The 20,648-nt window shown below is 37.7% G+C and overlaps 2 protein-coding genes across 3 annotated transcripts in view; one reads left to right on the plus strand and one right to left on the minus strand.

Annotated features, from left to right (window-relative positions):
• Positions 1–1,200: 1,200 nt before the first annotated feature.
• Positions 1,201–9,779, minus strand: mars2 (methionyl-tRNA synthetase 2, mitochondrial). The gene is made up of 3 exons (XM_039765990.1): positions 9,190–9,779; positions 5,134–5,468; positions 1,201–2,386 (listed from the first exon to the last, which is right to left on the minus strand). The coding sequence occupies exons 1-3, from the start codon at positions 9,554–9,556 to the stop codon at positions 1,208–1,210; spliced, it is 1,881 nt and encodes a 626-aa protein (XP_039621924.1). The 5' UTR covers positions 9,557–9,779; the 3' UTR covers positions 1,201–1,207.
• Positions 9,780–10,075: 296 nt separating this feature from the next.
• The window catches only part of aifm1 (apoptosis inducing factor mitochondrion associated 1), a 69,242-nt gene continuing 58,669 nt past the window's right edge, over positions 10,076–20,648 (plus strand). Inside the window, exon 1 of one of the 2 annotated variants that reach the window (XM_039765991.1) lies at positions 10,076–10,307. In XM_039765991.1, coding sequence (XP_039621925.1) covers positions 10,229–10,307 — 79 coding nt within the window. In that variant the 5' untranslated portion in view covers positions 10,076–10,228. The remainder of the gene's footprint in view (positions 10,308–20,648) is intronic. The other variant, XM_039765992.1, reaches the window with a different exon arrangement.

Below are 20,648 nucleotides of genomic sequence, written 5' to 3' on the forward strand. Positions count from 1 at the left end.
GCAATTTCAGGCTTATCCAGAAGAGACCTCCGCCCAAATCAGCCTCACCACTAGGGTCTGAGTGTAGAGTCTGCAGAAAACACCTGATTAGCATAAATATTCAGGCTAGAATATAAAGTGTTAGGGTGTGAGAAGAAGGAGTGTTTAAATAGTATAGGAGGTTGGAAATGGGGCCAGCATTATCCTGGTACACAGAGGAAGTCCCAGACAGGCAGCAGCATCTTGTGTTCCATTTTGTTTATTTTGTATTTTTTACTCCTTGGTCCAAACCCTCTCGGCTTTCTTTATTTTGCCTAAAAAGTACACCTTTCCCCTCATGTCTGTTGTTTTGCTATTATTCCGGATTCAGAGACACTAGTAAATTCACTGCAGACAGTGTATTGGTACAAAAACAGCAGTAAGCGACATTGATGCAGGTTGAGGTATGGTAGGTGGGCCAGGGTGTTGATGACTATGTGACGTTGTGTGGTAAAAGGACTACAAAGATATTAAATTACCCTTTACCTTAGCCTTAAAATGCCAGCAGTCATCCTAAGGGTGTCTTTTCCAAGGAGTCAACAAACTGTTCAGTCATTCTCTGAACCCATAAAACTCCAATCCGCCCAGTTCATTTTAATTTTTTGTTTCATTATGTATACTTTGCTGTTTTCAACAGCAACCCGTTACCAATATGAAGTGGAATGCAAGCTAACCATTAGGCTGTCTATTGAAATCAAAACCTCCTGGGGTTAGGAGACTGTAATTACCGCTTAAAGTTGTAAACACTATATAATTTCTGTGAATTTGGTAAGCCAGCAATGTCACTAGAAACATTTCAAGGCATGGATTGGACATGAACGCTCTGTCAATATTTCAGAACAATCTTACCATTCTGCTAGACACTGATTTTACTTATCTTTTAGCAAATATATTTAAGATTTTTTAACCCATTGCATCGAAAACATTTCTTTAGCCACTGTATAACTATATGTATTTTAGTACATTTTCAGGAGTCAACAGTATAACCAGCTCTACTGTTTTGCCTCCCAGAGTGCTCTATATTGACAGGATTCCCAATTCTATATGACAGTGTTAAGTCCAGCATGACTCCTTGGTCATTCTCTTTCAAGTTTCAGACTTCCATTGTGTATTTAAGACTGTACTATATTAACAAAAAAATGAATGTAAACTGGTTGTAAAAAATTCAATGACTACAGTATATATCCAATCAGTACTTTTTACTTCTCATGGATGTTTTCATGGCTTCTAATTTGTCCAGCCGACAGAAAAGCACTCCAGTATCTGGACCCAAAGCACGTCCTTCAAAGGGACAGTAGCCCCCCCTATACTTTCTTAGAAATGCGAGATCATCCCAGGTTCTTTCACTACTTTCTACAGAGAGCCTGTCTAATAGTCTATCAGCCAACACAGGAATGACTGGCTGCAACAAAATCCCAAACACACGTAAACACTCCAAAGAAACATGCAAAATGGTGTTGAGCCAACGAAGGTCATGCTCATCATTTCTGTTAAGCTTCCATGGGGCATGTCTCTGGACAAATCCATTGGTTAGTCTCACGCACTGATTGATGGCCTCCAGTCCTTTATAAATTCTGAAATTTTCAAAGTGATGCTCCACCTCTGCTGGAAGACAAGACACAAGTTTTATAAGGTGGTAATCCTCCATGGAAGACCTTCTGTTAGATGAACCAGTTGATGTAAGTTCAGGGAAGCAGGTGGTACAAAACGAAGGATATGTTTGTTCAGGATTCATATTAACAGCTGTGCAACGGTTTAAAAGGCCCCCTAAAGAATCAGCGAGCTCAGAATTAAGCAGCTTGACCATCTTATCATCATAATAGTCACAGTCTGTATCTGGGACTCCCTGTCTTAGAAGAAAATATCTTAGACCATCAACTGTAAACCTTTGGGACTTTTCATGTGGGTTGACTACATTCCCTAGACTTTTAGACATTTTTAGTCCATTAGCTGTCCAGTGAGAATGCACATATATTGCCTGAGGGAGAGGTAAGCCAGATGCTATTAAAAAAGCTGGCCAGTAGATAGCATGGAACTTTAGAATGTCTTTGCCTACCACATGATAAGTTACCCGACTCCAGTCTTCATGTTCTTCAGGATATCCAGCTACAGTGAGGTAATTTACCAAAGCATCAAGCCAAACATAAATAGTTTGCTCAGGATCTCCAGGAACTTTGATACCCCAGTTTAGACGACTTCTTTGGCGAGATACAGAAAGGTCTGGAAGGTCTTCCTCAAGCCAACGGAGGACAATATGATAGAACCTTTCTGGCTGAATGACTCTGGGATGTTCCTGGAGCCAGTGAAGCAAAGGGATTCTAAATTCTGAGAGACGGAACATATAATTTTCCTCTTTCATCCACTCCACCTGTTAAGATATAATCAGCGTTACTATTTTCACTAAAAATAAACCTTTCTCTAATACCGTGTTTCAGTCCCCACGGCTCTAAACTACAACTGGAAAAGGACTAAATGATAACGGAGTGAACAGCTCAAAATGTTTACCAGAGATTAAAACTAAATTCTGCATTGGTGTGAATTTGTCTACATTTATAATGATTTATGTATGAATAAGGAGGTTTTTTTTCCCCCCATGGATGATAAACATTTAATTGTGATTACAATTCACATAATTAAAATTTATAATTAAACACAGTTGTCTGCTTATTTATTGTTCTGAAAAATTAATTTTCTGCTTATTTAGAGTTACTGAAACTGGTATCAATAAATTTTAAAACCATTTACTTATTATAAACTATTTGCTGTTTGCACATTTCAATAATTTTGTTATTTTATTTTGAACTGTGCAGCCTTATACTAGGGTTATGTTATAGTCTTTATCTAGAAAAAATTAGTCCCATGAATATAATGCAACCTTGCACAACTTAATTTTTTCCAGTCTGCGCAATAACCAATTTGTTATTATAGTTATTATAACTATTTGGTATGAAAAGTGCATCCTCCATGTCAGAACCCTATGTTTTCATAGGCATTTTTAGAAATAGAGGTTACACGTTTGGTGCATTAGTTCATCTAAGCTTGTGGCTGTAAAATCTGTTGAGATTAAACACAAGTAAAAATTCTGATGTCCTGGTAAATTAAGCACCCAGATGATGCTATCAAAGTATGTTGATAACCATGTAGTCAGAATGCTTACGGCTTTTTGGTCGGATGGTCCTGAAAGATCAGCCATAGTGCAAAACCGTGAGTGTGGCCATAAAAATATTATTATTACAGCATGCATATTTATATAATGCTGTTACATGACAGGGTGGAATGGTGACACAGTGGATAGTGCTACATCCTTGGAAATTCCGTAGCAGCCAGTCATTGCACATTATGAATTTATGCCTGTGCGGACCTCTCGCATCCCCCAAGACAGGCAAATTAGGTAAAATGGCTATATTAAATTAGCCCTTTCTTTACATATGAGTGTGTGCACAAGTCGTGCCTGCAATAAACTGGCACCATGTTAGTGACTATTTTTGCCTTCCAAGGAAAGGCTCTTTGTGAAGTCAACGTTTTATTAGTTTGTTCTTATATGCATCTACACCCTGGCTCCACCTCTGGTTTATTTATAGTAAGTGTTCCCATTAAAAGGCAGACCATCTGACAAACCAGGAGAAAACAGGGAGACGTCTCACGAGATGGAGCAAATTTGAGTGTTAAGGAGACTGCAATAGTAGCAGTTGACAATGCATTGGCAAGATTAACCAGTGCCATTGTTTTTCCTTCTGATAAATGAAGAATCTATTTCATACGTAAAATTCTCTTCTGTATTACAATAGGCAGATATGTTTACAATCAATTTAGGCAGATTTGGGGGTCTCATGTGAGCAAACAAACATTTAATTATACAGAGTTTAATTTAAACATTTACATTATTACCAAAATCCTCCCATATGTAACAAAATGTAATTTCCTCTTTAAGAGGAATATGACTGAAGTAAAGTATATGTAAATGGAATGGATAAACATCTGCTGTTGGAATTTTTTTGGAGTTACTCAGTCAATAATTAATTAATGACATTTGTAATTTACTCAAAGCACATTAAATACATAATGGGAAACCACTTCAATCACAGCCAATGTTTAGGATCCATCTAGATGATGAAATGGCAGCCACTTCAGTGCCAGTATGTTCAAAAAACATTAGTGAGAGAGAGATAGTCAGTTAAAGACAGGAGGCCAGAATGACCAGGCTGGGCTGTGAAATTTAGCTAGGATATTGGGAAACACCATACTCTTTTTGAAAGATGCCCAGGGATCTTTGATGACCACAGAAAGTCAGGAACCTCTACAATACTTACAGCACAGTGTTACTGTCACTGCTCCGCATACGGAACACAGGGTGAGCACACCCAAAGGCCTCACCAACCTCTCTACCAGCAGTAACACCCAAGCTTCTCCTAGATGTTCTCCCATTCAAGTATTGCCTGGGTCAAAACAGGCTTAACTTCTGCTAGATTGCTTATTTTGAAATAGGTGGTATGGATGCTTTCAAAGATATAAGACTAATTGACGCGATGCACAGTTGTCCTCTAACTAAATCTATTTGAAATGGCTTGCATTCTTTATTTAAACAAAACATAACATTTTATTGCCCTGTCTAGCGGTGCCTCCTGCCTTGTGCCCAGTGCTGCTGGAATAGGCTCTGACTCCTTATGCATCCTGACCAGGATTAAGTAGGTTTTATAATGCTATGTTATAATATTATAACACTATATTTAGTAGTTTAGTTACTAGGTGATAATTCTGACTCAATGTCTATTTACTTGACTAGATAATATTAAGACCAGGAAACCACCCTATTGCTGTCATTTACAATTACATGCAATGCAGTAGTACATAATCAAATATACAACACTAGTGAATAACTATGCAGCATCACAGCCAAAAGGACCTGGGTTCAATTCTCTGGCCAACTAGTGTCTAAATAGTTTGCTTTTTACAACTTTCTCTGTGTGTGATTTCTTTTGTTATCCTAATTACCTCATCCATTCCAAAGACACATATTTCCGAATCATTGAAAGCGATGCAAGGATGGCACCTGCCTTGTGCCTTGTGCTAACAGGTATCTTGGACAAAAAAAAAAAAAAAAAATATTTTTTGTACCTGATGACCACTGTCCAATGAAACCTTGATTGGATTTCCATTTTTATCATGACTACTGGTAACCTGGGATTCTGTGAGGAAACTTTCATCAGGAATGGAATACCAGCCTTGGTAAGATCCTTTATAAATGAAACCATTATCAAACAGGATCTTCCAAAAGTGTGAAACGGCTCTCAGATGTCTCTCTTCAGTTGTTCTTACATAATCTGTATAGGAAATGTTGAAAGTCTTGAACAAATCTTTAAATGATTCAGACACCTCTGTACAAAACACCAATGGGTCTTTCCCCGCATCTGCTGCAGCTTGTTGTATTTTCAAGCCATGCTCATCTGTTCCTGTATATTAAAATGAAAGAAATATTTTGAACCCGTTTTTTAATGTTAAAATAGTTGTCTGAACTGTTATTCTTTAGTATTTAATAAAGCATTTCAGAATCATATTGTATCTTATTGCTAACTTATTTTTTAAAATGATGAGTATGGTATTTTTCAAGTCAAAGCTATTCCTTCACAAGAATAGTATATATGCATTTGCCATGTAAAATTGTATACTGAAGTTAAGTGTTTTCTATAAATTAAAAAAAATATCTTGCCCTCATGGATGCTTTACAATAAAGACTAATGGGCCATGGGGAGTCACTGGAAAATAAAAGACTAAAAATTCACCAATGAAGCAGCAAAAATTTTGATATGAGAAAACATGCTGTGTTTGATGCATGTTTGTGACAACAAAAGGTACCTGGAAATAATCATTTTATCCTATATTCCAGGTACTGTTTTTTCTTATGGTGAGGATATGTTTTCTAATCACTTGTGGGAGTCCTCACATAAATATGGAAATAAATGAAAAAAATCAGCTATGTGGCATGAAAGGTTTACTATTATTTGGTCTTTCAAAAGCAAATCACACTTCCTTTGGGGTTATTCTGAAAGAAAACAAATGCTAAGATGGCATGCATACAAGTCGCCTTTTTAAAAAGGCTGAATCTCATAATACTGTATTGGTGTTTTTGTTCAAAAATGGCATGCATGAAGTATTTTACCACATGTGTGTAATCACAAGATGGGGATCAATACTTGACAACCTGTATTGGATGTATTAGTTAAGTTTTTAAGCTTTTATTTTCTGGTGATGCCGCAGTAGCTTCCATTATAAAGCACAAGTGAGGAGAAGATTTTTTTTTTTTAATTTATAGGAAGAACTTAACTGTAGAAAAGAATTTCACATGGCTAATTCATATACTACATTTGTGAAGAAATAACTGACTTGAAAAATACCAAAAATTATTCTCTAACATCAGGTAAGCAATATGTTATACACATTTTATCAGTCAAAAATTAAAACACAGTATTAAGAGTTCTTGGAGTTGGAAAAAAATGTCCATTTAATTCAGCAGGCCATTGCACAAGCATGGAGTCAGTACCTTAATAGAATGATACCACAGTTTAAGACTGGGCTAACACAGTGCCTTAAAGTTTTATCACCTGAAGATACTAATATGTGACTCTAATCTGCCACAGTAGAAGCAGATTATGAAGAACTGGCACCCCAGCCATACTTTCTATGAGAGCCTAATATCATAATACTATCTCTGACTAATGCACACCTTTGTTTTACTACTAAAATAAACATGCTTTTCACAATCAATCGTCTGATCCAGTGGAAGGGGTAAAGGGACATTTGTACCAGCCCCAACTTTTGCAGCTTTATTCAGGTTGGCCACAGCATGCTAGTTTGCTTCTTGGACAGAAACAGTGACACTCATTCTTGGACACTGCAAATTGCTTCATTTTATACTATTATTTTCTCATCACGTCATTGTTGCTAGGGACACTGAGCAAACATCGATTTTAAAAATATACAATTCCAAGTCTGAGTCACATACATAACAATGTGTGCATCTAACTCTCTAAAGGATAGATAGATAGATAGATAGATAGATAGATAGATAGATAGATACTGTAGATAAAAAGTACACTACCTGGACCCAGATCGAAATTTAGCTTTTTACAAAAGCAAAATAAACTTATTCTAAAAACAACCACCACCCTCTCAAATACACCAGAATAACTAAAAAGAAAGAAAACTTCAGATGTTGCTAAATATAAAAAAGAGCATTAACAGTGAAGCATTATGAACTTCTATTGCTCTTGGCATAAAGAAGCCCGAGTAGTGTTTCTTAACACATCTACTGAATAATGTTGGCTGAAGATGCACAGTGTCAGAGAGATGTGTAGACTGAAGTGAGTCTTTGTAGTGCCAATACACAAGTACACTACCACTCAAAAGTTTGTACATCATCAGACACTTTCATGTTTTTGATAGAAATTGACATTTTTATATCAAGATAACACTTAAAAATATAACCAAGACTAGTGTTTCTAGTGAGCAATTAATGCTTGAAACAACTAATTTTTAATTTATTATTGACTGCAAAACCCCATTTTCAGCAGCCACTCCTTCAGTATCCTAATGGTAAACTTGCTTAGCTCATCTTTAATTTGTCATGGATAAATGCTAATTGGTTATTACAGAAACCATTGCAGTTGTATTAGCATCACTGAAATATGTTACTCCGAATAAAGTGGCATTCCTACAGGTCATCCTGGGGTTCAAAAATGGCCAAAAAGGAACGGTTTCTTCAAGAAAAAATGTCTATTTTTCTTGAAAACTGAATGATATTCCAAGCAGTAGACTGCCATGGAACTTAACATTTCACACAAAAGTGTCTATTACTGTGTTGAGGGAAGAGGGAAAACTGGATCTAACCAAGAACGAAAAAGGAGAAGGCTCAGGTGCACAACAGCATAAGCAGATAAGGACTTCAAAGTCTGTAGTCTGAAAAACAAAGCTTTACACATCCTCAGTTGGCTTTTTTAAATACATGCCAAACACTAGTGTCACCTGCAATACAGACACAATGACTCCAGGATGCTGGACACTGAAACAGAGTTTCGAAGAATTGCCATAACTGAAACCGCCAAATAAAAAGAACACAAACTATGCCTAACACATACTTTGGATAGATGATGACTGGAAACGTGCATTATAGTTAGCATACTGTATTCATATATATTTTTTTTTTGCAGATGACACTGATATTTGGTGTGTATTTAATTAAGATGCCAGCGGAGGGCTAGCAAAGAGCTTGTTTCTCAAACTACAGACACTAATGTAGTGCAGTTGTGCATCAGGGGCTTTCTCTTCTCTCAAGAAGTGCAACAGGCACTTTTGTATGAAAGCCTCAGATTCTAGGCAGTCTGTTCCATGAAAAAACACACACAGAAGCACATAAAGAGTAGACCATTGTGGATATTTTTTTAACCTTTTTTGAACTGTAGGAATGTCAGTACCTTTCAACCCAAATGAATAGCAGCGTTTATTGTTGCTAATACAATTACAAGTTTCTCTAACAACCAATTTATATTTATGCATAACTAATCATGGATGAATGGCTGCTGAAAATATGTCAGTGATAGGTGAATAATAAATTACTCTTTTCAAACTGTAACAGCCATTAGCCGCACTAATAAAGTATTGTCTGCATTTTCAAATCTGCACTCGTGTTATAACCCCGCAACTAACCCCAGATAGCGCTTCTCCGTTGTGCGAATTCCTGTGCGGAACAAAGCTCAACGGCGATGCCCCATTCGATGTTATACTTATCGACATTAGAAACTTCGCGATAGTAGTGATAGTTCAAAAGTAATTGAAAATCAGATTCTACTATTTTTATTGTTTTGTAAATAAACGAAAGTAAAAAAAGATTACGTTTTTCTCCTGCCTGTGGCGGGCTTATGACAGACGAGTACCTTAATATTTACTTAATGGTATCTTGATAAAAAAAGGTATCAATGCATTAAAACATGTGGGTGTATCCAGACATTTGCATGGTAGTAGAGGCATAGACCTCTCAATGAAATGAACCTCATCTATCTGACTATGACCCACCGTTAATGATCAAAGATCTGCTAAACATTTAGGGTGATTCAATTTATAAACAGCCGTAGTAAGATACGTATAACATGGAAAAATGGAAGGATAGTAACAGATTACCTGTGGAAAATTTGGACTTGAAGCCACGTAAACGTTTATAGCGACAGAGACAATCCGCAAGAACCGCCGAATACAGATGACCAATGTGTGGCCCGGCGTTGACGTAAAAGATCGGAGTTGTGAGGTAATATTTTTCGTTGTGTGAAACGCTGGTACCCAGGCATCGAAAAGGGACTTGACTTTCCCAAGTTCGCTGGCTTACGCATTCACCGCTGGCAGACTTTTTCTCAATACACGGAATTCGAGAAGATGTAAAGGTTGAAAGTTTAAAGCTGCAAAACTCTTTTCTAAAACGGACATAGTGCAAAATAAACCTCGAAAACATCGCTGGATAAAACAAATAACTGAACAAAACTTTGATGTCCATACATTTATAATGAACGTGCGTTTACAAAAACCTATTTCTTTGTTTAACCTGGAAATAAAACTACATATACACTAGCAAAAGACAACTTGTGATTTGGTCCACACGCTTCCAGAGATACATTTCGAGGAATTAAATTATCTAAAGTTTCACAGTGATACTAAAGTATACATAAAACTCAAAGGCATACTACAGAAACCGTCACAATTTCCCATGTGACATTCAATGAAATATTCCGGGTTATTGATCCGCCTATAAATTAAGTGATGACTTTTTTAGCCAATAACTAGACATGAAAGAGCCACGTGCATTTTTTAAGGTAGTGGATTGGATGCGCATTGACCTTCGTTAAGTAAATCATTTGATTGACAACGGATGACCTCTAAATTCGTAGGCGGGAACCTTAGAGGGTAAAGGTTGCAAGTCTTAAAAAATCTATCCAATCAAGACGAAGCAACCGTTAGTAACTCTGAGTGATAATGAAGTAAAGCAATCTGAGGAGACATTTGTAACATGCCGTCACCAATTAGGATACAGCACTGTCTCTGAGGGTGGAGATTCTTCTAAGGTTAACCACGGCGAGAGGCGGGCTTCGTTGACTGCTGCTGCCTGGCTTGTGTGTCCTACTGAATGGTTCTCTCTGAACGTAGGGCACGTTAGAAAAGAGTCTGCAGAATGTTGAAGTGTAGGGCGACGTGGCAGAAGCTGGCTCCACTGGCCAGGTCCTTCACTCCGTGGGGCCGAAAGCCCAACGGTAAGGATAAGGTCTTTTTGATTGTGATCGCAAACGTGTTTTTTCGATCGGATTAAGATCCAGTAACGTGGAGTTTTACTTGAGCAATAATGTGCCAGGTCGATCTGTTAAGAGAATTTCCCACATTGTGATTATCACCAGTTCTATTGAAGTGGTGACATTTCCAGGATTCCGTACTCAGAAACGTATTGAAATATTTATTATAATTATATATAGTTATACAGTTAATATTTAGTTATAACATATTCAACGTTTTGTGGCAAGGCCGTGAAGTTAACTTGTATCCAAGGTTAGCTTGCAGCCTTCTGTCATTACATCTGAAACGCTGCAGAGTCGGATGTAAGGAGTTCTGTCATTTCTTGTTTTGCGATGCGTGTTTTTTACTTTGAGCAACTCTTGATACTCCGACAGGCGTCTGGCAAGAGTCACGAAAACCTCTTACTGTTCCTTTAAAGTAATCGATTGTGTTAGCAGAATGTGAGATGAAATTTGCGCCACACAACATGTAGCACTGCACCGCGATATTTGTACAGTAGTTTTGCACCTTGCTGTTTATGCCATAGGGTAACCACCAGCGTCGATGTAAATACATACTGTATTCATGATGGCATGGAAGGTTACTTAAATCATCTATAGTTCGTCGTTTCGATACAATTATACCAGTTGTCACTGACATTTTCACTTCTTAAAAGAATGTTTCAGCTCAAAACGATGTATCCCTATGTGTATATTTATGTAAGGTAGACTTTTATTATATAAGAAGCAAACTGAAAACGGGTCATTCTTCTGTAATTGATGTAGTCCTTCCCCAGATTTATTATACTTGTTCAGTTTGTGAGTTAATGTTATGAAGCAGCTGGAGGAAAAACTCATTTTCCTCTGCGTGAAGCTGGTCTCCCATATTAGTCAAGTAAATTTTCTTTATCCACGTGTTTTTTTTAAATTTTTTTTACACAAGGGAAGATGGGCAAAGTCTAATTAAAATGATAGCAGCAGATGCATTTTGAATCTTACAGAAACATTTGGAGGCAAACAGGACAAATATATATCGTAAATTGTGTTCCAAAGTGAAACATTTTTTTATAAATATAAAAAAATAACTACCCCCACTCTTGTGTTTTAAAATGGAGCTTATGTATACTAGGGTCTACTCATGTTAAATAAAAACCGTAAAACTTAGTGCTTGATAACATTTTTGACTTGAAAAATGGAATTGAGTATTAATCCGCATTTTGAGATTACACTCACATTACAAAACTGTGTGTCCATGTTGTTTTAAGATTTTAAAAGGCAAAAAAAAAACCATTGTTGTGAAATTCAGCCATTTTAAAAGGAGACTGGATATGCCCTTAATTTCACCAACTACGCTGTTTGTCTTCTTCCATGGCACCAATTTAGCCCCCTGGGAAACTGTCCTCACTGCAGAATGGTATGGAATCACCTCAGAAACTCATTGTGACATGATGTTGTTCGCATTATTAATGTTGATGCCCAGTTGTGAATTCCTGCCTACGTTCTGTAGACAACTAGACAATGACAACTAAAAAGGGCACTTTTACGCTTGGTTATATTCTTTAAATATATGGAGGCTTATTGCTTTTTCAGAGATACTGTCTGGTGCCACTTGATTGATAATGAATGTGTGTGCTTCAGTGAGAGAGTGCACACAATCAAGTGACAGGAACTAAGCGCATGTTACAAGCATTCATTCATCTATCCATCCATCTTGCAGAGTTGCTGGGCAGGTGGAGCTTGTGCCAGCGAAAATTGGGCAAAAGGCAGCAACATAAGTTTATTTAGTCAGACTGAAGTTTAGTAAGTTTACCACAGTTTAGCATAAGCAGAAGGGTTGCACAGAGCATTCATTTTTGCTTCTCAAGTGCAGGGTCTTTCTCCATATGTATTATGGACTGTTTGGAATAAATGTGTCAGTGAGTTTACTGGCTCGAAACACATTGTGCAAAATTATCCTGGCTCATCATACATTTTAAAAAAGCCAGTAATTGTTTTTTGGTGCTTCACATTGGTCTATTGGACACTCTGCCTTTTCCGTGTTCTTTTTTTATTTTGCAGATAACTTGGCTTTTTCAAAAATGTAAGTCTTTTATAAAAATACAATGTGGTGTGATCAGTTCACATCAGATTTCTTGTTATTTGTACAAAGTACTATACAATGAAACAAATGCTGTTTTCACTATGCTGTTACTTGACAGTTACAGACAAGCAAACACAAAATGTATTCTTACCTCGAGAAAAATACTTTTAAGAATCTGTGATAACATAATTATTTCCTTTTGTTATCATAATGATGCCTCGTAAAAGCAGAAGACATGTTTTCTTAAATAGAAACCTTTTCTTATGCAAAATGGATGTATTTGGAAAGTTTTAAAGCTCTTTCATTCACCTATGGACCATGGGAAGAACAAACAAGATATTCTTAAAATTTATCAAAAAATGTTTCACTTTAGAACACAAATGTATGTTTCTTATTTATTTGTACAACAACTTTGAAGAAATAACTTTGACTTTAAAAATACTAGACTTGTCCTGTAAAGTGGTGTTTTGCAACCCAATTTTCCTTTGAAATTATATTCATGACACACCAGTTTCCCCCCTTGACGATCATCAGAGTACCTTGGTCTCTCTTGATGAATTAAGCACAAACATCAGAGTGCAACCCACTACTATTTCAAACATTTGCAACTCTGCTTTGAAGGTACTATTTTCCAGCATAACAATAACAGTATCGTCAGTTTAAAAAATCAAAATAAGTTAATTAGGTATAGGCAAGAATGTTAATTTTTAAACACTTGTCTGTATATAATTTAGGAGTGGGCAGTATGGTGGCACATTGCTTAGTTCAGCCTCACAGTTTTCGCTTACATGTCTCGAACCCTGTACCCATTCTTGTTCTGTACAGTAATCCTTCCTTGATCACGGGGGCTGCATTCCAGAACCCCCCGCGATAGATGAAAATCCGCGAAGTAGAAACCATATGTTTGTATGGTTATTTTTATATATTTTCAGCCCTTATAAACTCTCCCACACTGTTAACATTATTAGAGCCCTCTACACATGTAATAACACCCTTTAGTCAAAAGTGTAAACTGTGCTCCATTAACAAGACAGAGATGACAGTTCTCTCTCACAGTTAAAAGAATGCAAACATATCTTCTCTTCAAAGGAGCGCCGTCAGGAGCAGAGAATGTCACAGAGAGTGAGCGAGATAAAAGCAAACAATCAAAAAATCAATACGTGCTTTTAAGCAGCGCTTAATAAAGCGTCATTTTGTAGAGGAGCGTCCGTATCCTCTAGGCAAACAGCCTCTGTGCAAACAGCCCCTCTGCTCACACCCCCTCCGTCAGGCGCAGAGAATATCAAAAAGAGTGAGAGAGACAGAGAAAAGCAAACAATCAAACGCCGCACGGGAAGCATATCTTGTATCATTGAGGAGTTTTAGTTAATATGTAATACATGCTCTGACTGGGTATCTTCTAAGCCATCCACCAATAGCGTCCCTTGTATGAAATCAACTGGGCAAACAAACTGAGGAAGCATGTACCATAAATTAAAAGACCCATTATCCGCAGAAATCTGCAAACCAGCGAAAAATCTGTGATATATAAACTGCTCAAAAAAATTAAAGGAACACTTTTAAAACACATCAGATCTCAATGGGAAAAAGAAATCCTCCGGGATATGATATAGACTGGGTAATGTGTTAGGAATGAAAGGATGCCACATCATTTGATGGAAATGAAAATGATCAACCTACAGAGCCCTGAATTCAAAGACGCCCCAAAAATCAGAGTGAAAAAATTATGTGTCAGGCTAGTCCATTTTGCCAAAATTTAATTGCAGCAACTCAAAATTGTACGCAGCACTTTGTATGGCCCCTGTGTTCTTGTATACATGCCTGACAGCATCGGTGCATGCTTCTAATGAGATGACAGATGGTGTTGTGGAGGATCTCCTCCCAGATCTGGACCAGGGCATCACTGAGCTCCTGGACAGTCTGAGGTGCAACCTGGTGGCATTGGATGGACCAAAACATAATGTCCCAGAGGTGTTCTATTGGATTTAGGTCAGGAAAGTGTGGTGGCCAGTCAATGGTATCAATTCCTTCATCCTCCAGGAACTGCCTGCATACTCTCACCACATGAGGCCAGGAATTGTCGTGCACCAGGAGCCACTGTACCAGCATAGGGTCTGACAATGGGTCCAAAGATTTCATCCTGATACCTAATGGCAGCCAAGGTGCCTTTGTCAAGCCTGTAGCGGTCTGTGTGACCCTCCATGGATATGCCTCCCCAGACAATCATTAACCCACCACCAAACTGCTCATGCTGAATGATGTTACAGGCAGCATAATGGTCTCCATGGCTTCTCCAGACCCTTTCACTTCTGTCACGTGCTCAGGGTGAACCTGCTCTCATCTGTAAAAAGCACAGGGCACCAGTGGTGCATCTGCCAATTCTGGTATACTATGGCGAATGCCAATCGAGCTGCATGCTGCTGGGCAGTGAGCTCAGGGCCCATTAGAGGACATGGGGCCCTTGGGTCACCCTCATGAAGTCTTTCTGGTTGTTTGGTCAGAGACATTCACACCAGTGGCCTGCTGGAGGTCATTTTGTAGGGCTCTGGCAGTGCTCATCCTGTTCCTCCTTGCCCAAAGGAGCAGATACTGGTCCTGCTGATGGGTTATGGACCTTCTATGGCCCTCTCCAGCTCTCCTAGAGTAACTGCTTGTCTCCTAGAATCTCCTCCATGCCCTTGAGACTGTGCAGGGAGACACAGCAAACCTTCTGGCAATGACACGTATTGATGTGCCATCCTGGAGAAGTTGGACTACCTGTGCAACCTCTGTAGGGTCCAGGTATCGCCTCATGCTACCAGTAGTGACACTGACTGTAGCCAAATGCAAAACTAGTGAAGAAACAGTCAGAAAAGATGAGGAGGGAAAAATGTCAGTGGCCTCCACCTGTTAAACCATTCCTGTTTTGGGGGTCATCTCATTGTTGCCCATTTAGTGCATCTGTTGTTAATTTCATTAACACCACAGCAGCTGAAACGGATTAACAACCCCTTCTGCTACTTAACTGACCAGATTAATATCCCATAAGTTTCATTGACTTTATGCTATACTCTGATTAAAAAGTGTTCCTTTAATTCTTTTGAGCAGTATATTTAGATATGCTTACATTTAAAATCCGCGATCGAGTGAAGCCGCGAAAGTCGAAGCGCGATATAGCGAGAGATTACTGTATTCACAATTTGTCATATTTTTGTAAATAAATGTAAAGTATTATTTGTAAGAAACAAGAATGTGATATTATGTGCAATACAAAAGAGAGTAGCACTGTCATTTCAAAACACCAATAATGTACGATGTCATAGCCTGTGCAGGCTGCTTGTTTATTTGGTGGATGGGTGAAGAGATGCTTGTGGATGACGAATCTCTACTCACTCACTGTATATAGTGTCTACACAGCTTTTGCTGGAGCTTCAATTTACATGTCTCTACCTGTGAGTATAGGCATTTTCACAACTGGTTTGTTTGGACCAGTTTTTGTAACTCTGATGTGATTTTCTTAAAAGCCTGTTTTGTTTTGGTAGATTTGAGAAGCTAGTTGCTCCCTGGCACAAACCAAAATGACTGTACTGAGACCCTTTTTTAAGTAGTGGTCTTTGTGCAGTACCGAGTGAGCCATGGAGCAGTTTGCACGAGGTATAAATGTGATCTGACATGTGACAGATCCGACTAACTACATGAAATACTGTGCATGGTGGATGAAATTGTGCATGCTGTTGTAGTCATGGTCAGCGTCCACTGTCAGTAATCGGGAATCTCATTTACAGCATAATGTGTTGAGAATTAACATGGAACATTTTTAAACTATATAGATGTACAAATAAAAATGCACGTATGTACAAATGTAACACAATTCACATAAAATGACGCAAATACCAGTCAATCAGAGCAAGCCAAGCACCTGGTTAGGCTCACTGCTTCTCTCCTGTGTGTGATCAGAAAATACAGTAGTTGTAATTTCTCTGTGATCCAGTTGATCAAAACACATTGTAATGTGGCAAAGTCCCTAATCTTGTACTGTGAAAGTGGTGCTCAAAGGTGATATGTACATATGTAGCAAATGTTAATCAAACAATTCAAAATTAACATTATTAACAAAATATATGCAAGAATTAAGACAGTAAACGTGTTATTTGAGAGAAGTTAAATTAAGGTTTTATGTTTATAGGGTGCCTACTGGAAGTAAATACTGAACATTGTACGTTTTAAATGAAACCTGCCTGCTATGTCTATTGTCATAAAACCAAAGCACATTCTTTCCAACAGATCTGGCTTTTTTTTTTTTTTTTTTTTTTTGTACACTTTGCAATTTCAAACCTGTCCTTTTTATACCAGGCATAGCAATGCATAATTTGCCAGTAGTCTTCCACTTGCATGATAATACGTGTTTTGCTCAGACAGTCGTGTTTGGTAAATATTCCATATAATTGGGGAAATCGCAGAGCTGCGCAAACACAATTGTTGACCCTTCATGACATATTTTCCCTGTAAAATATGTTTCTGCCCAATGAAAGAAACTCATGACATGGCCTTGGGGTGTTTATTGATATGATTAGTTTGCTTGAAAGTTTGCAAATGCAATCCAGCTAACTGGAAATTGAAACGGAGAAATTAATCTGATTCAGAACAAAAGAAGTGGTGTGACAGACCTCATGAGTGCTGGACAGCTTTCTTGTGATATGTGCGAATTAAAAAAAATGTGTTGGCTGAGGTGTGACACTTTGAAAAAATTTCTGGAAATGTTTGGTCCATCATTGATTTTTATTCACATTAACAATGTAGACTGCTAATCGACACTGTCATCAACCATCGTCTCAGCCCTAAATTGGAGGTTCTAATCTTGAGAGTACATCTTATAAGAATAACTAAGAAATTGCTGTAGAGTCTTTAGTTTCTACATCCAGACCGAGCACAGAAGTGATTAAGAAGACTAGCAGGATGTTAACTTATATGGCTCAGCATGTGGAGTATAAATCAAGGTAGGTTATGATTAAGCTATATACCTGTACAGTAATATACTATTGAGGCATCATTTTGAGCACAGGATGCAGTTTTGCTTTCCATATTAGTATAAAGACAGTAGTGCTAGAGAAAATACAAAGATGTACAACTAGACTGATTCCAAGACAGTGAGCCATGACTGTGATGAAAGTTTGAAGCAGATGAGCCTATTTAGTTTAGCAAATGGAGAAGATATGAAGGCTAGTAGTACAATGAATCCTTGATATTACTCAAAAAAAAAAAAAAATCAAGAAAATCATCAGTTTCTTCACATAGAGAACCACAGATATATGGCATTAGTTACCAAGAATTGTGGTATATACTAGTACTTTAGGGACTTTCAAAACTCTACTTGATGTCATTTTAGAGAAATGTTGTTAATATAATTAGTAGCTTGTTTGGCTGAATGGAATTTTCTCATCAAAATTGTGTGAATGTTCTAATGTCAGTCTGAGCTACACAACCCACTTGCACAGATCACCTGGGGTTATGCTGATCTTGTTCTCCATGTGCATAGTTTTTCACTGTACAAGACTGGTGTTTTTCAAAATTCTAACTCGAAAACAAATGTTAAGAAAAGGTAATCATTAAAATCCTGAGAAGTGTTGGTTGTTTTTCGTTGCAGTATACTTTCAACCAGCCCAGCCACAACCCCTTAAGCCATGATGTCTTCCTGTTCCAAAGCAGTTAGTGTGATTGGAATCTACTGCTACTTATAAACAAGCAGCAAATTGAGAAATAAACTGTAGGTATGGAAAAGGTGGGTGAAAGAAGTGGTTAACCACTTGGATCACACCTTTGTCTCTGTAGTAAGTGGCCTACAAGTTTGAAAAATTCTCAGTACATTGTTAGCAGTCAAACATCCAAATGCTTTTCTCTATGTAATTAATGACAACTGCCAGTTTATGTTGCCAGATTGTGCCTTGTTGACTCCAGTGATCTGGTGCTTGTGACGAGTCACCAGGGAGTGTGGCATATATTTGTAGATGAATTGTGGCATGTAGCATTGCAGTCTTTTGGCCCCTGAGCTTCTAATCTCTTTATAACTATAGTACCATTTGTGTGAAGTTTTTAGGTTCATGTTTTACATACATTTTTTTAAGCTTACTTCTACAGTCAAAATGCAAACTTGAACTTTTATTTTAATAGGCAATATAAATACTTGGAATTATTCAAGGTGTTTCAGCTGTAGGTATAATTAACAATAGTGATATTATCACAACAAAACAAAGAAAATGATAGTAGTATACAAGAACACAAATGTATACCATAATTTGACATTGTATGGAATTGCACTTGTGTCCTGTATCATAGAAGTTGTTAAAAGTAACCATTCAGTAATTTAGGTTTTATGGTAGTTTTTTGGAAATTTCAGGAATGCAGATATGAATCAGTGTGGAGAGAAATGTTTTATTTGGCATGTGGATTTTGCTCCGAGTGAATGGTACTACAGTGGTACCTTGGTATACGTCCTTAATCCGTTCCAGATCCTTGGACTTCTACCAAACGGATTTTTCCCATAAGAAATAATGGGAAAATGATTAATTCGTTCCCATGAAAAAAAAATCCTATTGTTATTGGCATATTATACATTGATGGGGTTATATAAAATAATTTAAACACTGCTTAATACTAAAATACATAAATACAAAAGCAATTAGATGAAGTAAATGAAAATGACTTGTCCAATAACAATGAGTTTAATTTTACTGCACAACAAAGGAGAGCGTTACACCTCTTCCAAAGGAGCCTCTTCAGGCGATTGTGAAGCACTGCCCTTGTTCTTCTTCTGGCAGTCTTCAATCCAAATCCCTAAAGCAGATTCCATCCAGACTACTGCCTTATTACATCCACTTACAACTCGTTTTGCACCCTGGTTAAAAGGACACTGCGGCCATAGATCTTATATTCCTTTCCTACTTTTTAAATAAAAAGAATCGTAGCCTTCAACAAATCCAAAACGTTTACCTTTTCGGCAATCATTAACATCTTCCGTTTGTACTTGGGCACGGCCCCTGAAGCAGTAGCAGATCGTTTTGGAGCCATAATGAAGGGCTTGACTATGCACAAAGATAAACACAAAAGAGCACAAAAGGTAACTCTTCACACAGCGAAACACGTTAATGCTGAATGAGCGAGACGAGACTTCCTGGTTAACACTGCATTCAGCACACAGGAACTTAACTGCGTGCTCTGATTGGTTAGCTTCTCAGTCATCTGCCAATAGCGTCCCTTGTATGAAATCAACTGGGCAAACCAACTGAGGAAGCATGTACAGGAAGTAAAAAGACACATTGTCCACAGAACCCACGAAGCAGCGAAAAATCCGCGTCATATATTTAGTTATGCTTTCATATAAAATCCACGATAGAGTGAAGCTGCGAAAGTCGAAGCGCGATATAGCGAGGGATTACTGCACAGGTTAAAACTTATTCCAAACACGTATTCCAAACAAAGGTCGTATACCAAGCAAAATATTTCGCCTCTAAACAGGACATATACCAAGTTGGACTTATTCCAAAGCAGACGTATACCGAGGTACCACTGTACTTTTGTGATGGTAATAATTGAAAGAGATGGTTACCTGGGTAGGTGTGATTTTTGGTTATACTGCCTGCTCATTTACTGACTTAAGGTGTTTATGTGTCATTAAAAGAGTTCAGTTCCAGGCCTGCAGCCTTTCTGCTGTCAAAATAACACACTGCAGTTTGTTTTGAATAAACCATATGCACTGACAAGCCAGACTGTTATGGAGGAAGGTAAGGATGTGTTTGGTACCTACTGTTTCAAATGAGACCAGCAATGATTTGGAAACACTTAACTTTTTTATTTGCTAAAGAAAAAAAAGTGATTTTGATCATTTTTGATGTTTTATCCTGATATACATGATGTGTCATATTACCAAAAAATTAAAATGATTAAACACTCTTGTTGGTGACTTTATTCATAACTGGGGCGCAGGAGAAGAATGATGTGTGTATGTCAAAGTTTACAATCCTTTCCACTGTTTTCAGAATATTGAAGTCCTGGTTGTTGAGGGAAATCTGACAAGACAACCGATTCATTTCCATCTGGTATGATGTCATCAGCAAACTTAAGTAGGTGTGTAGAAGGATTGGTGAAGGAGCATTCATTGCTATATAGGAGAGGAATGGATAGGAAAGACAATGCACCCCAGGGGAACCCTCTGCTAGTGAATAGGGACTCGTAAACTTGCCCTGCTTCACTGATTGAAGTCTGTTTCTTAG

The sequence above is a fragment of the Polypterus senegalus genome, chromosome 10 (assembly GCF_016835505.1).
Source record: "Polypterus senegalus isolate Bchr_013 chromosome 10, ASM1683550v1, whole genome shotgun sequence".
Lineage (NCBI taxonomy): Eukaryota > Metazoa > Chordata > Cladistia > Polypteriformes > Polypteridae > Polypterus > Polypterus senegalus.